The sequence below is a fragment of the Haliotis cracherodii genome, unplaced genomic scaffold (genome assembly GCF_022045235.1).
Source record: "Haliotis cracherodii isolate W230 unplaced genomic scaffold, xgHalCrac1.p SCAF_23, whole genome shotgun sequence".
Classification (NCBI taxonomy): domain Eukaryota; kingdom Metazoa; phylum Mollusca; class Gastropoda; order Lepetellida; family Haliotidae; genus Haliotis; species Haliotis cracherodii.
The window spans coordinates 13,662,460-13,685,069 of NW_027266279.1; the positions used below are offsets into that span (position 1 = coordinate 13,662,460).

The 22,610-nt window shown below is 39.5% G+C and overlaps 1 protein-coding gene across 2 annotated transcripts in view; it reads right to left on the reverse strand.

Moving 5' to 3' along the window:
- The window catches only part of LOC139471517 (activated CDC42 kinase 1-like), a 107,677-nt gene that overhangs the window by 30,961 nt on the left and 54,106 nt on the right, over nucleotides 1-22,610 (reverse strand). For both annotated transcript variants that reach the window (XM_071253897.1, XM_071253896.1), the window contains exons 3-10: nucleotides 9,063-9,198; nucleotides 8,261-8,446; nucleotides 7,834-7,986; nucleotides 6,694-6,879; nucleotides 5,463-5,554; nucleotides 4,552-4,678; nucleotides 2,501-2,647; nucleotides 587-681 (exon numbers count right to left, since the gene is read on the reverse strand). In XM_071253897.1, the coding sequence (XP_071109998.1) occupies nucleotides 587-681; nucleotides 2,501-2,647; nucleotides 4,552-4,678; nucleotides 5,463-5,554; nucleotides 6,694-6,879; nucleotides 7,834-7,986; nucleotides 8,261-8,446; nucleotides 9,063-9,198 (1,122 nt within the window). The remainder of the gene's footprint in view (nucleotides 1-586; nucleotides 682-2,500; nucleotides 2,648-4,551; nucleotides 4,679-5,462; nucleotides 5,555-6,693; nucleotides 6,880-7,833; nucleotides 7,987-8,260; nucleotides 8,447-9,062; nucleotides 9,199-22,610) is intronic.

A 22,610-nucleotide genomic window follows, 5' to 3' on the forward strand; every position in this document is an offset into this window, starting at 1 on the left:
TATTGTGATAAAACAGGTCTTACTTCGCTTAGTGCATCAAATCATGTGAACACCTTGATTAAAAACAAGAAAAGATTTTGAAAATATCTGTTGATGCCGTGTTGGTGGTGCACATGTTTAGCAAATCCTGCAATGGACCGAAATCTGCACAACAGCTTACGAACCGGATTTCGATTTGGTTTTGATTGGACTGTTACTTGTTAGTCCAGCCAAAATATAACTCCATAATACCAGCCCAGTTCGGCAAGAGTGATGCACCCATCCATACTGAGTTCACATTGTGGGCACAATCTACATTTTAATGGAACAGCAAAGCTACACTAAACATGGTAAACACACTTTTCATCATTGATAATGAGATCTACCTCCGTAATCACTAATATTACACCCATCCAAATAGTATCTGCACGAAACAGCCATTGTGGGCATACAATCCACATTTTGACAGAATAGTAAAAAACTGAGTCTCCATATTCTGTCAGTGATGGTGATGAGATCTCCATCTTCAACTTCTCACGATCCAAGTAGCACCATCATTGTGACCATGCAATCCCCGTTTTGAAGGAAGTAAAGACAGTATACTCACTTTCCGTCAATGATGGTGATTAGATCCCCCTCCTCAATCTCGAGTTTATCCTTCTCCTGAAACTTCTGAGTGGCTCTCATATCATTGGTGCGCACCTGCAAGTAATAAAACTCAATGATTACATATAACGTCCATAGCAACAAAACCAGTGATTAATGTAATGAGCAACATCCCACATCTTTTTCAAGATACCAATCCATTTGCTAGCCCTGTACAACGAGGATAACTCGCTGAGGACCTATTCTAACCCAGAATGCCCCCAAGGGAATTATAATTAAAATTAAAATTGAGAGGCAACAACACCACAGAGGTATTGACATACTGTACATGCACATAACAACAACAAAAATCTTTGCCTATTATGAAAACTAGACACCAAAATTACTCAAATCAGCAAAGTCCTAAAAAAACACACAGATTTATACAATTTCCAACAGTTCCAGTAGAACGCCTAAAAATAGTATTATTAGGAACCACTTAAAACATCCAACTCTATCATCCTCTGAGATAAACGATCACAGACCTACATATGACAAGTGTTCGTGCTGTTTTTGTTGCCAACGCATGTAAAACAAAACGTATAAATCAGTGTTCCCCTTTACCGGCAATTACCAGTTTTAACTGGTAAAATTAGGTGAGGTGAGGTGAAATTGGGTTTAACATCGCGGCCGAGATTATTGCACTTATATAGCAACGTGCATGTACGTGTGTGTGTGTGTGTGGCTGCTTGTACTAGTCCGGACTGATGCCTATTTATAGTGCTAGTTCACTGAGATACCATGCCTCAGTTTAACATGAATACCCCACTCAGACACAGTATACTGACTCCGAGCCGACCAGTCCTTGTTTTAGCCCCTCAATGCCGAGCGCCAGACAGGGTAACAACAAGTACCATCTTTTGACGTCTTTTGGTATGACACGGCCGGGGATCGAACCCTGGACCTTCCACTCTCCGGGCGGATGCTCTACCACAAGACCACGGAGGCGGTCGGTAAAATTAGGCTTGGACCAGTAATTCATGTGACTGTCAGCCTCTGTGGACCAGCAAATAAAGTATTTTCTGGTTGTTGAACAAAACACTGGCAATATTCAAATAAGTATGTTGTAAGAACGAAGTCCTGCTTCTCTTGTGAAGGTGTATCATCAGGGTTTCCTGCTGTCTATTTGTAGTGCAAGGAATTAACATTTCACTTTGCTTTGAGGTTAATTATATATTTGTAGCAATTTAGTCTTGACATATTCTCAAAAAGAAAAGAGAAAATTGTGACTGACTCTTCGTGTGAATGACCTGTAGATCGAACTAAGGTACTTCAGGGATGATGTCAGTGCAATCGATGTTGAAAGAACTAAAACCATGTCAATTTCATACTTTTTTTTATTTGTTGAAAGTTGGGACTGGCAAAAATTTGGGGGGACTGGTAATTTCTAGATACCTGCCGGTCCTCATCTTAATTGACTCTTACAACAAGAATGAGTTTGGATCTCTGCAGGGTGTTGATAGGGTAGCGTCTGAGAAAATGAGGTGAGGTGAAATGGGGTTTAACGTCGCGTCCAAGTTTATTGCACTTATATAGCGACGTGCATGTACGTGTGTGTGTGGGGGTGGCTGCTTGTACTAGTCCGGACTGATGCCGATTTATAGTGCTAGCTCACTGAGATATCATGCCGCAGTTTAACATGAATACCCCACTCAGACACAGTATACTGACTCCGAGCCAACCAGTCCTTGTTTTAGCCCCTTAATGCCGAGCGCCAGACAGGGTAACAACAAGTACCATCTTTTAACGTCTTTTGGTATGACGCGGCCGGGGATCGAACCCCGGACCTTCCGCTCTCCGGGCGGACGTTCTACCACTAGACCACGGAGGCGGTGAGAAAATGAGAGTATATGGTATACAGAGCGTCATCTCCTACCTCACACAGGAAGTCCTTGAGTGCCACGAACGTTGGTCTATCGTGAGACTTGTGGGCCCAACACTGCAACATGAGCTGGTAGATGTCAGTTGGGCAACACTTGGGCTTGCTCAGACGCTCTGCTTCCACGTCAATCTTATGAAGAATCTGGAAACAGAAAATGAGTGATGGAGTGATGAAGAGCGTGAGTGATCAGTGAGTGAGTGATTGTGTGGTGATCGTGTGAGAGATCGAGTGGGTGATAGAGTGAGTGAGAGTGAGTGAGTGAGTGAGTGAGTGAGTGATCAGTGAGTGAGTGATTGTGTGGTGATCGTGTGAGAGATCGAGTGAGTGATAGAGTGAGTGAGAGTGAGTGAGTGAGTGAGTGAGTGAGTGAGTGAGTGATCAGTGAGTGAGTGATTGTGTGGTGATCGTGTGAGAGATCGAGTGAGTGATAGAGTGAGTGATAGTGAGTGAGAGTGAGTGAGAGAGTGAGTGATCAGTGAGTGTGTGATTGTGTGGTGATCGTGTGAGAGATCGTGTGAGAGATCGAGTGGGTGATAGAGTGAGTGAGTGAGTGAGTGAGTGAGTGAGTGAGTGAGGGAGTGAGTGAGAGAGTTAGTGATCAGTGAGTGAGTGATTGTGTGGTGATCGTGTGAGAGATCGAGTGAGTGAGAGTGAGTTAGGTGAAGAGAAAATGGACAGTGATTCAATGGCTGAATCCAATACCACTGAATAGAAATTCTTTCAACAAAGGAAGTTTACTATTTGACAGTGAGACGTACCGTATTCGACGTAATAAGCACCCAGGGCGCTCTCAAAATTGAAAATAGGGGGCTTTTATTAGAATATTATTTTGGTGAAAAAAACAGAGTTGAAAGATAAATTTCGTGGTTTATGCTGACAGCCTGAAATGTTTATATGCGACAGATATATTTTTCCAGAATTTAATTGCCAATAATTAAGAATGCGTATAACACACGAGTGCGTATTAGACGCGAATAAATTAGTCTTGGGTACATTGATCAATCGGATGCGGTGCTAATTGGGATTGTTCATCAGCCATCAGCAAATGTCACTGTGGGCGCTTATTTGAGCGGGGCGCTTATTACGTCGAATACAGTTATTGGGAGTCTTAATTTAAATGCCCATAATTAAGGGTGCATATAACACACGAGTGCACATTATACATGAATAAATAAGTCTTTAGTACATTGACCAATCGGGAGGGGTGCTAATTGGGATAGTTCACTAGCCAATATATTAGCAAATATGGCCGTGGGCGCTTATTAGAGCAGGGCGCTTATTACGTCGAATACGGGATATGCATTTATTGTCATAAGGTGTTTACAGAGTCAAGAGACCAAAAACATTACAATTAATCAATTATTTAAAAACATACTTCACTCTTTTGTTTGAATATTGCAGTTACCGTTTATCCTTTATTTGTCAATCAAAAACATATTTTAGCCATGTTCATCTTATTTCTGATTGTGTTTTTTGTTATGATTCATCAGTTCCATAAACCAAAATTATAAAAAAGTGTTACATTAAATAAATATGCAAGCAGTACTTTTGCTGGGGATGAATACAATAGAAAATTTACATGATTTTATCAAATTTTGATATATCATTATAGAATTTTTCGAAAAATCTTTAGGACACTTTGGATGAAAATCAATCAATGTACTAGAGTGAGTGAGTGAGTTTAGTTTAACGCCGCTTTTAACAGAATTCCGGTTATATCGCAGCGTGTCAGCTTAATGTGGGAGGAAAGCCCAAAGTGATGCAGATCTCAGACGTTTACCACTTCGGTGAAACCCACGAGCACGGATATGGTGCTGACAAACCTAGAAACAGAATCGGGGCGAACCGGGATTCGAACCCACAATCATAGGTTTCTGGCGTGCCCAAGGGATGCAACTCTGCACAGCGAATCACCACGCCTTAGACGACTGGGCCACCCGTGCCTCCCAATGTACTAGAAACTAAACAGATCTGAACCCCTGTGTAAGTAAATTATTGTCAGTATCAAACAGAAGTCATTCCCAGTATCCCCAACAAGTGCTTACCTGGGAGCCATTGTAGCCCAGCCATGGCTCCTGGCCGAACGTGAACATCTCCCACATAGTCACCCCGAACATCCACGTGTCACTGGCGTGGGAAAACTGCCGTGACTTAAGGCTCTCTGGGGCGCACCTGCAACAAATAGACACCAGATCAATTAGTCCTCAGATACTTCGATATTGTTGATGTTGTTGATGGAACAGACAGACATCACTGGATGATGACACAACTAAGTCAGTTGTGTCAGTCAAAGAGGAGCAGGAGCAGGAGCAGGACTAGTCTGTCTTACAGACCCTGATACAAATATATATCAAATACAGCCCATGCAAGTCTATAATGTTTGGCAAGTCTAGATCACTGCAGTATCAAAAAACGAAGAGAGTCACTGGGCTCCTTTTGATTATATTTTTTATTAAGATAACTGAACAACTGTTTTTTTCTGTACGATATGTTCATTTCAGAGACTAGATGTTAGTCTAGAGCAGGACAAGGGCACTTTTTAGACCAGTGGAAATATCAAATTTCAAAGTTGTGGAATTATCCCAAAATGTATTGGCACATTTTAAAACTTCTCTAAGCCACACAATACGTATTATTCACAATTTCTTATGAAGAGGGGCGGTCAGGTAGCCTACTGGTTAAAGCGTTTGCTCATCACGCCGAAGACCCGGGTTCGATTCCCGACATGGGTACAATGTGTGAAGCTCATTTCTGGTGTCCCCCGCCAAGATATTGCTGGAACATTGCTAAAAGCGGCGTAAAACCATACTCACTCACTCACACTTATGAAGAGCTGTGATAAGATTTGCAATTTGTGTTCGTGCGAAGTTCAGTTGTTTTTTGTTGGTCTTCCTCATTAACCAACAAAAAATCAAAGCAAGACTCAGGTTAATCCCTGAAACAACTATCTTCTCACCATGCAAACGGCACCTTCTTGTGTTCGGACATCACATAGTGATCCTCCTGACTAGGAAGAGCTCGCATCAACCCAAAGTCACCAATCTTTACCTGAAGTAAGAGTGTCCTCATTATTTACTGTCGTCAAGCAGAACAATCAGTACTTGGCATTAATTTGGTTGAACAACAGTAAAAGTGTGGTAATTACAAAATTAAAAAAAACCCAGCTGCATTGAAGCCTCAATAAAGCCTTTCCTAATGAGTTGTCTCCCTTGTTACACTATTCACAGACAGAGGTTCGGAGCCGTTTACATTTCAGAATTGGTTGTTCATATCATCCTATTTGTCATTATCATCTTTATCACAATATCATTGTTGCTGCTATCATAGTCTTTGTCGTCATTATCTTTGTCATTATCATCTTCATCACATTATCATTGTTGCTGCTATCATCGTCTTTGTCGTCATCATCTTGTCGTCATCCTTATCAACTTCATCACATTATCATTTTGGCTGCTATCATCATCTTTGCCGTCATCATCTTATTATCATCATTATTAACTTCATCACATTATCATTGTTGCTGCTATCAGCGTCTTTGTCGTCATCATCTTGTCATCATCATTATCATCTTCATCACATTATCATCTTCATCACATTATCATTGTTGCTGCTATCATCGTCTTTGTCGTCATCATCTTGTCATCATCATTATCATCTTCATCACATTAGCATTGTTGTTGTAATTGTCTTTGACGTCATCTTATCATCATCATCATCATCTTATCATCATCGTCATCACATCACAATATCATTGTTGTTGCTGTCATCATCTTTGTCGTCATTATCTCATCGACATCATTATCATCTTCATCACATTATCATTGTTGCTGCTATCATCGTCTTTGTCGTCACTATCATCATCATCATCATCATCTTCATCACATTATCATTGTTGCTGCTATCATCGTCTTTGTAGTCATCATCTTGTCATCATCATTATCATCTTCATCAAATTAGCATTGTTGTTGTAATTGTCTTTGACGTCATCTTATCATCATCATCATCATCTTATCATCATCATCATCACATCACAATATCATTGTTGTTGCTGTCATCATCTTTGTCATCATTATCTCATCAACATCATTATCATCTTCATCACATTATCATTGTTGATATCATCGTCTTTGTCGTCACTATCATCATCATCATCATCATCATCATCATTACATCATCGTAATAATTACCTTGTCTGGTGTAGATAATAGGACATTCCTACATGCCAGGTCTCGATGTATGAAGCGTTTAGACTCGAGGTAGCTCATGCCAGTAGCTATCTGTATTGCGTACTCCACCAGGGTTGTGATCAGTATCTTCTCCTGCAGGGCGCGTAGTCGGTCCAACATGGCACCCAGGGGAGCCAGCTCTGTTATCTGAAGTAGGAAAACTGTCCTCTTACCTGGGATGCATCAGGTTTAGCAGAAAAGGCCCACACACCAGTGTGTCCAAAATATTTGTTGATCAAGTTACAGATAAACATTTTCCACATGACATCATCACATTATAAGAGAACAAAATATTTGTGATACATTTATTTGACAACAAATGGATTGCCCATTTCAAGGGCATTTTAAAAGCACTTAATTGAAGTTTAAGGCCTGTTCAAGACAGTTTAAAATTTAAGGCTTTTAAAGACCAGGCTATCAAACTAAGGCCTTTTCAAGTCCACTGCCAAATTACCGGGGCACCCACGCACGTGATCGCGTGATCGCGAGAACTACGTGTTGACATAGAATCGTCAAACTATAGCAAATATGACTTTTAACGAGTCCAAGTATGGCATTTATGACACATGTATCCATTCTATGTCAACTGAAGTTCGTTTCAAGGCATCAATAGCGGTAATCTGACCGTAGTTGCTGTTAATAACGGTGAGTTGTGAGATCTTCACATACGATTTTGCCGAAATTATTTAAAACAATATTAAAAGGAATTTTGAATGAAATTAATGAAATAAGTCACAAACATAAGTCCAGATATAGAAAGAACTCTTTTTATAGCCAGACAGTGTAATTACATGATTAATTTGCGTACTTCAGTATGGATTTGTTGACATGGTATTTTCGGTGTTACGTACTCACGGTAATGTCTTTCCATGGGGTGAAAAAAAAACCATCAAAACTCATTATTTCGTGTATAATGTGCACCCCCTTCTACACAGCTGTGTTATTTGGAAAAGAAGTGTGCACTATACTCAAGAAAATATGGTAAGAAAATATGGTAAGGCCAACTGCCAAATAAAGTCTGACTCCCAAATTAAGTCGACTCCCAATTAAGTCATTTTCAATCCTGGTTCAATAGGTTGGGAAGACCCTCCCTTTACATACCATCATGAGAGGTGCCGAGAGGACAACACCGTACAGTTTGATCAGATTGGGATGGTTGAGGGTATGCATGGCGTTCACTTCCTTCACAAAGTCTTCGAAGGCTCCAGGTTGTGCAAGGGCATCATTCTTCAAAATTTTAACTGCAACACTTTTCTGAAAATAATGATAAAGTATCAAAGATTTGCCTTTCTCATTAATAACCAGTCTCCTTTAATTAACATAACAATTTGTTTTGTAAATCTAACCATGAAATTGATTTGCAGTCTGTTAAATCATATATTCGAAAACCATAACACGTTGACAGAGTTGTCTCCCTTCCATCAGTAACCAGAAGTTGCACCCTGAGGTTCTGAAGCAATACAATCGTTATCCTTATTTGTGAAAAAAATACTGGTGAGATGATATTTTTCCAAATTTTCAAGTTTACCTTTGACCCAGCAGGGGTCAACCAGTCCCCTCTCCTGACCACGCCAAATGACCCATTGCCTAGTTTTTCATACATGTTGAGATTTTTCTGGTCTATGAGGCATGTTAGTGCCTGTTCGGTCACCCTGGAGCCAGGGCTCTGCTTCTTCATTGATGCCTTCTCGTTCGTCTTCCCACTCGGTAATATCTGAAATACAAGGAAAGCGATGCTAGTACACACCGACAGGGGACACATCAGGGAATTGGCTTCTAGTAAAGCAATCACCTTTCACCTGGTTGGATTCCATTCAAGGTTCTAGGTCACCAATATTCCAGCTCTATGACAGCAGCCTGTAGTGAGTGAGTCAGTGAGTTTGGTTTTACGCCGCTTTTAGAAATATTCCAGCAATATCACGGCGGGGGACACCAGAAATGGGCTTCACACATTGTACCCATGTCGGGAATCGAACCCGGTCTTCGGCGTGACGAGCGAACGCTTTAACCACTAGGCTACCCGACCGCCCCCAGCAGGCTGTAAATAATCAAGTCTGGACCAGACAATCCAGTGATTGATATTGTGACCTGCGATCCTTGCCGTCAGAGTTACGATGATATGTAATCAACCTAGGCACCGAGTCTGACCATCCGTACCATTTGGTGACCTGTTACGACCAGCACAGGGTGCTGGGGACCAATCCCCTGGGGTGTAAATTCTCTAGTAGGCCCCTTTCATCACAATGTATAACCCCCACCCCTACCCGATAGTGACATTACAGAAAATAATTTAATTTAAATTGTCTTGAGGAGTCAGTTGCCATGACTACCTTGTCCAGGATTCCTCCCCCTTTTTTGCGAAAGGACTTTTTTCTTTTGACAGCATCCAGCAGACGTCTGATGGCGGGCTTCCCCATCCCGATCTTCTCCAGGTCTTCCCCCTTCACATAGTCGAAGTGCACCAGTCTGCAACACATTCATACCAACATATTTTATTGTGTAATATCTAGGTCTGTTACGATTCACTCGCATATTCGGTGAATCGAACCGTATCCATTCAAGATTCAATTCGTTATTCATGACCACTAGAATCGAATATTCATGAATATGCAATCATGTGCATTTACCCTGTACCTAAAAAATACAAAAGAACAACCTATTATATGCATAGATTTCTTCACAGACCACACTCTTATAATATTTAATATGATAGTATTGTGGCCACTGGTCATTGTCGCATTTGAGCAGATACTAGTACCTGGATAGGTGAAGTATATCAATGTTTAATATATTAATAATTAACAAACCATGTCAAATAATTTAGTTTGTTATTTTTCACTGAAAATAACAAATAATACATCAACTGCTGACTTGTTATTGTATTCGTGAAATAATATTCGTAATCATATTCGCTTCATAGCGTATTCGGGGGGGTACGGGTGGCCCAGTCGTCTAAGGCGCAGCAATTCGCTGTGCAGAGTTGCGTCCCTTGGGTACACCAGAAACCTATGATTGTGGGTTCGAATCCCAGTTCGCCCCGATGATGGTTCTAGGTTTGTCAGCACCATACACCTGCTCACGGGTTTCACCGAAGTGGTAAACGTCTGAGACCTGCATCACTTGGGGCTTTCCTCCCACATTAAGCTGACATGCCGTGATATAACTGGAAGACTGTTAAAAGTGGAGTTAAACCAAACTCACTCACTCACTCACTCACAGTGTATTAATGCAGCCCTTGTAAAATCACAAACAAGGCCTTCTCCAAGAGAACACATTGACACAACCTGTGCTAGTCTACAATCTCACTGCTCCATGTCTGCCTGTGATGTCACAATACGATATGCTGGCCGGACATCAATGACATCCCGATTCTTTCATATCACTAAAATTGGCATGACAGATTAACCATAGTAATATGAAAGAATAAAGTGGTGCTTAACTTCTTTTGCATTATTATAATACATATAGGAGTAGAGACCAACATACTGAAGTGATTGTACGAGATCACTACACCAGCCAAGAATTGAGAGCGAGGTTCGACAACCTGCTGCGTCACACCAGACGTTAAAAGATGGTACTTGTTGTTACCCTGTCTGGTGCTTGGCATTTAGGGGCTTGGAGTCAGTTTATGGTGTCTGAGTGAAGTATTCATGTTATTCATGTATTCGGTGGCATAGTTTCTCAGGGGGCCAGCACTATAAAATCGGAACACGTTGCTATATCTGTACAATAATCTTGGACGTGACGTTAAACCCCATTTCACCTCACCTTAAGAAAAATATTGTTTGTCCAAATAATACTGACGCATCAGACCTGTAGCAATAACTGTTAAATCTAATAAATAATTAATTATCAAAAACAACTCACAAAAGGTAAAAGGACCACCTGATTCTTTCACACCACAAATGTGATGACAGATGAACTACATGTATAGTAATATGAAAGCTTGTTTGTTTGTTTGTTGTTTAACGCCGCACTCAGAAATATTCCAGCTATATGACAGCGGTCTGTAAATAATCAACTCTGGACCAGACAATCCAGTGATTGATATCATGAGCATCAATCCACGCAATTGGGATCGATGACATGCATCAACCAAGTCAGTGAGCCTGACCACCCATTCCTGTTAGTCACCTCCTACGACAAGCAGAGTCGCCTTTTACGACAAGCATAGTCGCCTTTTACGGCAAGCATAGTCGCCTTTTATGGAAAGCATAGTCGCCTTTTATGGCGAGCATGGGTTGCTGAAGACCTATTCTTGCCCAGATCTTCACGGGTCAGTAATATGTTAGAATTGGGTGGCATGATTGGTTAATCATAGTGGTATGAAAGAATAGGGTGGTCCTTAATTCTTTTTAAGTTGCACATTAAGTGTATACCTGCATGGTGTTACCATGTATGTCATACCATCCTTGTACAATCATGTATGCCTGTTTCACCAAGTGTTTTGCTGTTGAATGGAGGGAGATTAAGATAGGCCTCAAAAGTTTATCACTTCCTCTTTATTGTATTTAATTGAAAAATATACATTGTTAAGTACAACAATGTGAGGGATAATTGTTTTCATGTTATTGTCTGATATAGTAACAACATCAAGGTGAGGTGAAATGGGGTTTAACGTCGCGTCCAAGATTATTGCACTTATATAGCGACGTGCATGTACGTGTGTGTGTATGTGTGGCTGCTTGTACTAGTCCGGACTGATGCCGATTTATAGTGCTAGCTCACTGAGATACCATGCCACAGTTTAACATGAATACCCCACTCAGATACAGTATACTGACTCCGAGCCGACCAGTCCTTGTTTTAGCCCCTTAATGCTGAGCGCCAGACAGGGTAACAACAAGTACCATCTTTTAACGTCTTTTGGTATGACGCGGCCGGGGATCGAACCCCGGACCTTCCGCTCTCCGGGTGGATGCTCTACCACTAGACCACGGAGACGGTCAACATCATCAAGCCTAACAACATGATACTCACATTGGGTGACACATGTGATACTGTGAAATGTTCCTGTCTACACTATGTGCTGTTTGCATGCAACAAGTGTAATGAACTTAGTGCGTGTTTGAGGGTTGTGATGGGTTTTAATGCTTAACGTTCAACACCCTTCAAACACTATCGTAAACGTAAAATTCTTCTTTTTTATAGTAAATGCTTATCGTAAAATACCAAAAAATAACTGCTTAACGTGAATATATAATTTACTGCTTATCGTAAAATGATTAAAATGGTCAAAAACAGTCTGTCTTCAAGACCCAAATGCTTCGCCACAGAAAGCAGGCTGCGCAACTGACGCAGGGGACCAGTCTAGAATGTTTAGCGATTTGAGATTTTACCCGGTATCAAAAATATGAATTGTCAGGATGAAACAAAAGCAGAATTAAAAGTCCCATGTCCCACCATGGCCGATTTAGGAATTTTCGTGACGATTTTATTGAAAAAGAAGAAAAATTACTGCTTAATGAAAAAGTACCCTAAATTTTACTGCTTACTGCTTATGGGACCCACCCATCAGGACCTTCGTGTTTGAGTGTTGCGGTTTATGCTCATGGAAATGTTTAGGTCAGCTGTGAACAATCCAAACTGACTTAAAGACCTATACACTACAGCAAGGTTAGCACGAGGACATCCTTACAACTATCATAAGTAAACAGATACTTAGAGTAATGTCGAGTTGGAATAGGGTTGACTATGTCAAGCCTAGACATAGTGTAGACTTAGCATAGCTTTAGACTGTAGCAAAGATTTTGGGTTGAATGGATTGAGGGTAGAGTAGACTAGTGTTGCATGGATTGAGGGTAGAGTAGATTTAGTGTTGCATGGATTGAGGGTAGAGTAGATTTAGTGTTGCATGGATTTAGTGTAGAGTAGATTTAGTGTTGCATGGACTGAGGGTAGAGTAAATTTAGTGTTGCATGGATTGAGGGTAGAGTGGATTTAGTGTTGCATGGATTGAGGGTAGAGTAGATTTAGTGTTGCATGGATTGAGGGTAGAGTAGATTTAGTGTTGCATGGATCGAGGGTAGAGTAGACCAGTGTTGCATGGATTGAGGGTAGAGTAGATTTAGTGTTGCATGTATTTTTGGGAGATTAGATTTAATTTTGCATGGATTTAGTGTAGAGTAGACTTAGTGTTGCATGGATTTGGTGTAGATTTAGTCTAAAACAGATTTTCTGCAGCAAAGACCTGGGTGTTACAACTGTTGATTATTAAATTTATTTGGAGTCAAAATGTAGAGTTCTTTTTCTCTCCAGGCGAAACATAAAATCTACATAACACAACCGAGATGAGAATTTAGATAACACAACTGAGATGACCAAGGTGGCCTTTAAGCCCCGGGAGAAGACAGCCACGCATCTCAGCTGGCCTAAGACGCTTGTTGTCAACTTCCTGATGACGACCATGTTGACAGGCGTCTGGGACATCTCACACCTCCTACCTGCATACCTGCATTACTGGACTATATGCATATTTGTCCCATGTCCAAAGTCCATTGTTCATAAAACTACAACATTTCTATGGATTATTTGCATAAAGCTGTGACTAAATTAAACAGAATTTGTCAACTGCATGTACAATTAAACATTGCTGCTTTGTGATTGTGTTGCAGATACTGTGAACCCAGACTTACTGGGTATTTCTGGGTCACATTGATTCTCTCAAGAAGATTTGAAACTTTCATGTTCTCACAACATCAAAATGCCTGTAACAAAGACTTTGAGATTCTCTCACATGAGATATTCAACTTGGTTGTCTTGAATTAGAATTGGGTCTTGCTTTTTTAGCATTGCCATTTAATGTTGTTTTTCACAACAACTTTTTTTAGGACATCCAGCATGAACACAGTTTACAAAATATTTTATTTGGTGTAACCTGAAGAAAAATATATTTTTTGCCAATTTTGTATTAACTGAACAATTTCTGTTTTTCCCAAAACATACCGTATTCGACGTAATAAGCGCCCCGCTCTAATAAGCGCCCACGGCGATATTTGCAAATATATTGGCTAGTGAACAATCCCAATTAGCACCCCTTCCGATTGTTCAATGTACAAAAGACTTATTTATTCGCGTATAATACGCACTCGTGTGTTATATGCACCCTTAATTATGGGCAATCAAATTCTGGAAAAATATATCTGTCGTATATAAACATTTCAGGCTGTCAGCATAAACCACAAAATTTATCTTTCAACTCTCTTTTTTCACCAAAATAATATTCTGATAAGAGCCCCCTATTTCTAATTTTAAGAGCGCCCTGGGCGCTTATTACGTCGAATACGGTAATTTAAAAGTTGTTGACTTATCAAACTAATTAATATAATAATAAGGGCGTAAGTTGCATCCTTGACAGACTCCAAGAGGAATTGGGTCTTATTTCATGAATGTCAAAGACATTTTTTGTTTAAGTGTTTTACAGCTGGCCCTGGCAAAAGTAAAACGAAAATAAAACTTAAAATACTGTATTTGATCATCAGTGATTACTGTGTTTGATTATCAATGATTAAACAGATTATCATTCACACATCTTCCTGAGGCAAGGGGATCAGCTGACTGTAAAAGTCCAGTTTCCACCCTTGCCGAACTTGGCTGGAATTTCTGAGTTATATTTTGGCTGGCTTAACACGTCTATCATTACAAGTCCAATCCAAATTGTAACAAAATCGACATCCGGTTGGCGAATAACATGCCGACTGCGGTGCAGCTTTTTAGACAATTGCAGGATTTGCAAAGCACACATACCACCAACTAGGTGTTGACATATTTTCCAAATCTTTTCATGATATAACATGCTCAAGTGATTTGATGTACTTTGCGAGGCAAGGCCATCTTATTACAATATAGATCTTGATTATCACTCAGATCATCTTGACTGGGTGTTCAGCCATCTTGTTCAAGATAAATGTAAGTGATATGAGAGGTGCAATCTGATTGGTCAATAGGAGGGACATTACTCATATGGCCACTGGCAGCGCCATGATCGAGCAACGACATTCCAGCCAATTTCAGCAAGGGAGGTAACTGCTACCTCAGGAAGACGTCAATCACATGGTATTGAGAGCTTTCTTTGGATGTTTAAATATATTTTTACTCCCTTTGGTCCAATCTATTAGTATTTTTACACACACACACACACACACACACACACACACACAAGAAAAATTCTGCTAAAATGATGTTTCGGTAACTTCTGATTTGAAACCATTTGAGTTCTGCCTTAAGTGTTTAACATTTCTGAAAACACACAACAGTGATATATATACATATACATATATATCTAATAAACAAAAGACGAGACCCCTTTTCTATGCATTATTCACTAGAGTTGAGTTTATGTATGTGTGCTGTCTGTAAATAAATACATTGGGTAATTAAAGGGGCACTGATCTAACGCAATCCCCGGGACTGGTTGTTGCCTTTGTTATTGTTTTTTCCCCAGTGAGTACCCGGATGATACACAACGCAACTGAGCGTGACCAGAGACTGGGCTACCGTCTGCAAGAGCAGCTAAATAAAATTGGAGGCTGGAGGCAATATTTGTTTTACGCATTTTTGCATAACCACTGATTGGTTAACTGTGATCTATAAAGATTTCGACAAAGGGCGCATGTTAATTAATTTCTTCAGCCTAAACAAACAGACAAAAAGAACGGCGCAGCTCATCGGATGTCGTCATTTGGAAATACCCCAGATGGTTATAGTTTAATTCTAATAAAAAGTATCCATGCAGTGAAAGCATTTTCGGATTTCGGCTTTTGTCGATAATACGATTACTACTCCCTTGTTGTCATCCACGTTTTCTCGTATAACCCTACACTTGTGTATTTGTCGTCATTTACATGATGCTCAGTTAATGAATTTATTACAGGTACAATTAGTGGTAACACCACTTAGATTACCTGACAAAGGTTCCCATTTGGCATTTATTGTGTCTGGGGTAATTATTCAATCTAAATCCAGGTTTGAAGTGAGGTGGAATGTGTGTTGTGTAATATGCACGTGGCAGCCTAGCAAGAGATGAATGATCAGTTAATTTACTTTTTTTGTAAATCAACGGATCGTTCCTAGTCATCAAAGGGTTAACAGAAAATACGTTGATTATCTTGCACAGTGGATATGTCGAGAGTGAGTGTTTACATGTCTAGGTTTACTAAAACAAAGGGAATACACTCATATCATGGCGTGAAGTGCCGATGTAAAAACAACATACTTTGGTCAAAGGGTTAACTGATAATACGTTGATTGATTAATCATTGTTATCTATCACTCAATGGATTTTTTAGGAACCGTGGACGTTATGAAAATAGTTGTCACGTGGGCTTTCTCAGCTGACCATTGAGACTTGACACCTATGTGAAACACCTGAAACAATCTAAGTGATCAGTTGAGAAACGAACATGGGTTATTATATCCCAAAACGATATATATATTTTAAAATATTTGATTGTTACAGAGACACGTGACATCAAATAAGTTTCTTTGTACAGCTGCAGACGAGTGGGTTATTGTTCCTTTGTGTGGATATTTACGGATACATTCCTCGAACAAGGAAGCTGCCTAAAATTTATACACATAAATTTGGTAGGTTGTAATTATGATATTTGCATTTTGTTTTCATTCATTTGAACCGATTCGTTCTTGTTTCTCTACGTCTTGGTTGGGAAATTCTTCAATGCGCGATAGACGTTGTTTTCACAGGTCTTTTCCTTTGTAAGCGTGTATATATTACCGTTAATTTATAAAATGTGATTCTCTCAGGCAATTTATAAAATGTGTAAATATTTCAGTCATTTTGACTAGAAAAACTGTCCAGATTGATTAAGACGATCAAAAGGGCCTACAAACATCACAACAGATTATTATGTAGGATTAGAAGCCAAACAACATAGAAATGTACTTTTCAACGTAACATTTTCAGTCTCTTGGTGATGACATTAAACATCAAAATGTTTGGAATTCGTTATCATAATAATACAGATGGAAATGTTTTTCAGTCACTTTGTAAAATAACTGAATATTTAGACGTTTAATAACTTTGTTACACATTTGACAGTAAAAAAATATACACACTATAAAAAAAAGGAATGCTCAGGTGAAATATTTACTTTGTGATGCAAGTGAAAATAGTGTAAACGAAAATCGCAAAATTACCAAGCAAGTGACTTATCAAAACTTCATCACCATTACCGATACTACCCACAAAGATACCTACATTTCCTTATTATCTCGAAAACTGTATTATTTCATTTTGTTGATCAATGTGACCATACGCCGTTATTACTACCCATAAAAGTGACTAATGCGCTTACGAATGGCGCAGCAGAGGTCGCGAACTAGTCTAGATTTCTGCTATACATCCGGGTACTTACTGGGAAAAAACAATAACAAAGGCAACAACCAGTCCCGGAGAATTGCGTTAGATCAGTGCCCCTTTAAGCAGAATGTAACTCAAAATTAATTGTGTTATAGGGATTTAGCTAGTGTATTTTACATCAATAACATACACAGCTTATCTGGAGCTCTGTGAACTTTTTTCATATAAAGGGATGAGAATGGATATTTTCCTTTTCAGCTGAAACTTCTTTTCAGTGGAGCGTGGTCCATAATTTGTGTATGTATGTATGTATGTATGTATGTATGTATGTATGTATGTATGTATGTATGTATGTACAGTTGTATGTATGTACAGTTGTATGTATGTACAGTTGTATGTATGTATGTATGTATGTATGACGTGATGTGTGTGTGGTGTGTGTGTGTGCGCACGCACTCACACACGCACGCAGGGAGCGGGGGCGGCGCAACGCGGTGGGGGGAGTCAAAGGGGAGCGCACTTTTTAACTTAGGACTTTGGAAGTCAGTTGCCCTTTATCCTAGCATACTGGTGCGCTCCTCATTGAAACTGCCCCGGACGTGCTCCGCGCCTGCATCACGAGGTATGTATTTATGTATATGTGTCTATGGATGTATGTATATGTGCGGTGTATGTTAAGTATGAGTACGCGCCTCCGTGTGGCTGAAAAGTAGCTTCACGTAGGTATGTGTCCGTGTGCTACATTTTTTATTCTGTTTCAATTGAATAGTTTTATGATTGATACGTTTTATAGTGTCTCGTAGGTCATATTTGGCCGGAAGTTATATTTTACTGTTTTGTATATATCTTATCACAAAGTGTATATAACATGTGACACTTTAATAAACAATATTCTCTCTTCTCTCTCTCTCTCTCTGTGTTATGGTGATTTAATTTGTGTATTTTACACCAATGACATACACAGCTTATCTGGAGCTCTGTGAAGTTTTTTCATATAAAGGGACGAGAATGGATATTTTCCTTTTCAGCTGAAACTTCTTTTCAGTGGAGCGTGGTCTATAATTTGGGAATGTTTATTGGGGTTTCATCAGAATAAAACAAATTTGTGGTCACTTAAATCCCCGGATCCGCGGATATTCTCATCCCCTAAGTGCGGTGACAAACGTTGCCTAACTTGCAGGAATATAATTGAAGGCTGTTCAGTCCAAATTACAAAGGACACTAAATTTACTGTAAAACAAAATATGACTTGTGATACTAGAAATGTTATTTACTTGATTGCTTGTAGTGGATGCAATGAAAAGTATATCGGAAAGACAGAACTTAAATTAAAAAGAATAATGAATCTTCACCGTTCACAAATAAAGCAGCCACCCATACGCACATTTCCACTCAGGCAACATTTAGATGCATGTGGAAACGGCAACTTTTTAGTTTTCCCGCTATATAAGCTAAATTTTGATCATGAACCTACATTGTTTCAAAAAGAGGAGCATTTCATTCATAAATACGCACCTAAGTTAAATGTAAAGGCGTAAGTTTTTTGTCCATTGTCACCTTGGTATTGTGACGTCATAGTTTTCCTAAATGTTATGACGTCACGTAATATATGTTACTACTTCATGTCCGTTATTCAGTTATAGCCTGATGAGACTCATACGTGGTACGAGTTGAAAGCGCTAGCCAATTAAAACTGTGTTCAATCTTACTCCACTTATTTAATTATTACTATATATATATGTGACAAAATAATCATTATGCCATCAACTTCCTCAAGGAGTTCAGTCACCTTCCGTGATGGCGACATGGCGCCAGATTATCAATGAGTTGGAGCACCCACACGTGCCACAACTGTTTGCAGACCTGCCTGGGGGTCAACAACATCCTAATCTCTGTGACCTCTGACCTGACCCCATGTGACTCCATGACATAAAACCCATACATCCTGTTGAAAGGAGCGCATTATGAGGGGGAGTGTTAAGATATAAGTGTTCTGAGTGAATGGAGGTGTTATGGCACAAAACATCTGGAGGACAATTAGGGAACAACCAATATTCTGAGTTGGGGGCTCCGGATGACCATTTTGGGGGCTGAGTGGGCAAGCGGTCAAAAGCGGCTATGACGTGCTGAGATTGTATCCTGGTAGTGACCGGATTGTTATTCAGCCTTGTAACCAACAATGTTTACAGGTGTTTACAGTGTTGTCACTACCCCCAGTGTACAGTACATACAACTTATGCACTTCAATCCGAACCCACTCATCTGACGGTAGATGACACACGAAACACAAGTGGTGTCAGACTTGGCAAGTGACTTAGTTCAAAAGTGCTTCTGTTCAACCAGCAGTGAATGGGCACCCGATATATGAGGTGGATGTAAAAATCCTCAAGCGCCCAGAGAATATACTATGTTTAATTAGTGTTTCAATCATAAACATTATGGTTTAAATAGACAAATCACTCGAATCAGTTAATTCTGGTAGTAGAATCATGAGATGCATCCCTGTTTAATGGTTCTATCTTTATATTATTTGACTAGTAATTGGTACCCAAAAGTCACACTGGCCTAATCCTATAATCCCTTGTGGTTACTATGTCCAAAATCAAATAGGGTACAGCGGGGGTAGACCATGATAAGACCATCTGGCAGTCCCAGTTGGACATCGTACGAAAAAGACGTTTTGGGCCACCGGATCTACGTACATAATTTATGAAATTTGTAAACATGTAAGAAACATCTTCCCGAGTCATTGTCTCAGGGAGTTAACTGACTATAAAAGTCAAGTTTCCACCTAGGAACTAGGCTGTAACTATGGAGTTATATTTTGGCTGGACAACGAGTCTATGCATAGTTCAATCAAACTCGCATAACAAAATCGCCACCTGGTTCGTAAACAGTCGTGCAGGTTTGGGTCTATTTCAGACTATTTTATGAGAGATGGAATCTGACTCAGGTCAATGGGAAGGTCATAAAAGGGACATAACTCAAAATAACCACTGGTGCCGCTATGATCAGGCCTAGTCCGCAAGGGTGGAAACTGGACTTTTAAGTCAGTTAACTCCCTTGCCTCGGTAAGATGTTAAGAAATTGTTAAGGAAGTTATCAGATATGTTCATATGAATGAGAGCTAGACTTTGTCCATTTCAGCACATTCATGCCTTGGACACATATTAACATTAAATGTGTACATTAAAGTCTACAGTGTGTCAAAAAGGCTGTTTATGGGGTTTCCGGAGGCGTTTTTTCTGATATTTGAACATGAGCAAGTCTTTGACACCAGCTGATTCTTACTGATGTAGAATAAAGACAGTACAAACATAAAGCAACTACCCTATTCCACATAATAAGCACCCAGGGTGCTCTCAAAATTAGAAATAGGGGGCTTTTATTAGAATATATTTTGGTGGAAAAAAAAACAGTTGTAAGATCATTAATTTTGTGGTTTATGCTGACAGCCTGAAATGTTTATATATGACAGATATATTTTTCAAGAATTTAATTGCCCATAATTAAGAGTGCATATAACACTCGAGTGCCTATTATACACGAATACATTAAAGTGTACAATGATCAATCGGGAGGGGTGCTAATTCACTTGCAAATATATTAGCAAATATCGCCGTAGGCGCTTATTAGAGCGGGGCGCTTATTACGTCGAATATGGTATTCATTTTAGGGTTGGGACCTACTTACCTATCTCTGCCATACATGAATTTCATCATGTCAGAAGTTCCATAAGTTCAAATTAGACATTTCCAGTGGCCTTATCCTATCTCGTCAAGTCATTCATCATTCATTTTTATGTGCTTTTAACTCAATTGTGTTTTGTAGATCAATTTAGCAGTTACTGATAATGCTCATTATACAGAGACAATCTCTCTAATTATGCCCAAATCTAATGCTCATTTCCAGAGACAATGTCTCTAATTACCCCGAAATCTGGACTAAAAATAGACTCCAGATAATGGAGTAAGGTGAGGCGAAATGGCGAATTGTGGGCGTGCGTGCAATGCATGCAAGCTTATCATAAGTCCAGACTAATGCCAGTTTATAGTGCCAGCCGTCTGAGATACCATGCCGCATTATAACACGGACACTCTATGGAACTCCCTTCCCTACAGCCTCAAAAGTGCAGCCGGTATCACTGTGCTTAAGTCTGGACTCAAAACATACCTTTTTAAACGCTACAAGTGAATGTGTATATTTTTACTATCTGACTGTCCCCTCTCTGTCGTATATATAATTATGTACATAGGCAGAATTTGTGCATTGGGCATGTTCACAGTGATGTGGATTTTGTGCTACACAAATAGCCTTCTTCTTCTTATTATTATTATAGTCTGTCTTACAGACCCTGATACAAATATATATCCAATACAGCCCATGTAAGTCTATAATGTTTGGCAAGTCTAGATCACTGCAGTATCAGAAAAGGAAGAGAGTCACTGGGCTCCTTTTTATTATATTTTTATTAAGATAACTGAACAACTGTTTTTTTATGTACGATATGTTCATTTCAGAGACTGGATTTTAGTCTATTATTATTACTCAGACATACTACACTGACTCAGATTTCAGATCACGAAAACCAGCCCCCTTTAAAGGCCAACAAGAAAAAGGTTTCAAACTTCCTTTGTGGTTTCTGTTCCTACAGTCAGATCTGCCATGCTGACCTACTCCAGGTCAAGCCAGGTCACTTCCTGGTCAATGCTGACCCCTGGGCAGGCCACCAGGTTCATATACTGACGGACACCTGATAACCAGTGGGCAGGTGAGACAGGTCCCTCAGTGGTCGTCACTGTCCTTCACAACAAACACCTTCTGATACCAATCAATGCTTGCCTTCGATATCAACCTCCCTGATGACCAAGGTGAACAAAGGCTGACTATATCTACTGAATCTCTCGATTGTTAATAGAAATACAAACTAGAATAATAATAATGATGATGTATTGTTTGATAGACATTACTTACAGTGTTAGAAATTGGCACTTGACCTAAAGTCCTTGCCAAACTGCCCAATAGTTAAGGTAGTTAAGTTAAGTAGAAATTTGCCATTTTTAAGGGTTTTGCTGTATAATATAATTGTTATCATTATAAGGACTAGTGGACTGAAACTGTAAGATTCTACTGCTGACATAGAAGTTGACGGATGACAATTCATTAAAGTAGACACAATTTAGACACAACTTCTAGATTTACCGTAAAAAAAGGACATTTCAGTACATATCCTTAAACCAATGTTCAGCCGTGCTTGACAACAGTATAAGGATTTACACGGAAACGTCTGTTAATAACTTAAATTCGGTGACTTTGATGGCATCTTCATAATATTTACATCTAAATGTCGCTAAATGCAATAAACCAGAAGTTGGAATCCACAAACTTGTATGTTTTCTGATATCAGTGATTATCTTTGTTTACAAAATAACAACATTACATGGGAAAATGTTTTTCCATTTTTTACTTGTTCCATATTTAAAATGACTGGTCTGGATGTTGTGATTGTAATTTTATCTTTCATGATTCTAACCTCACAGGAAACTGTTGGCACGGATTG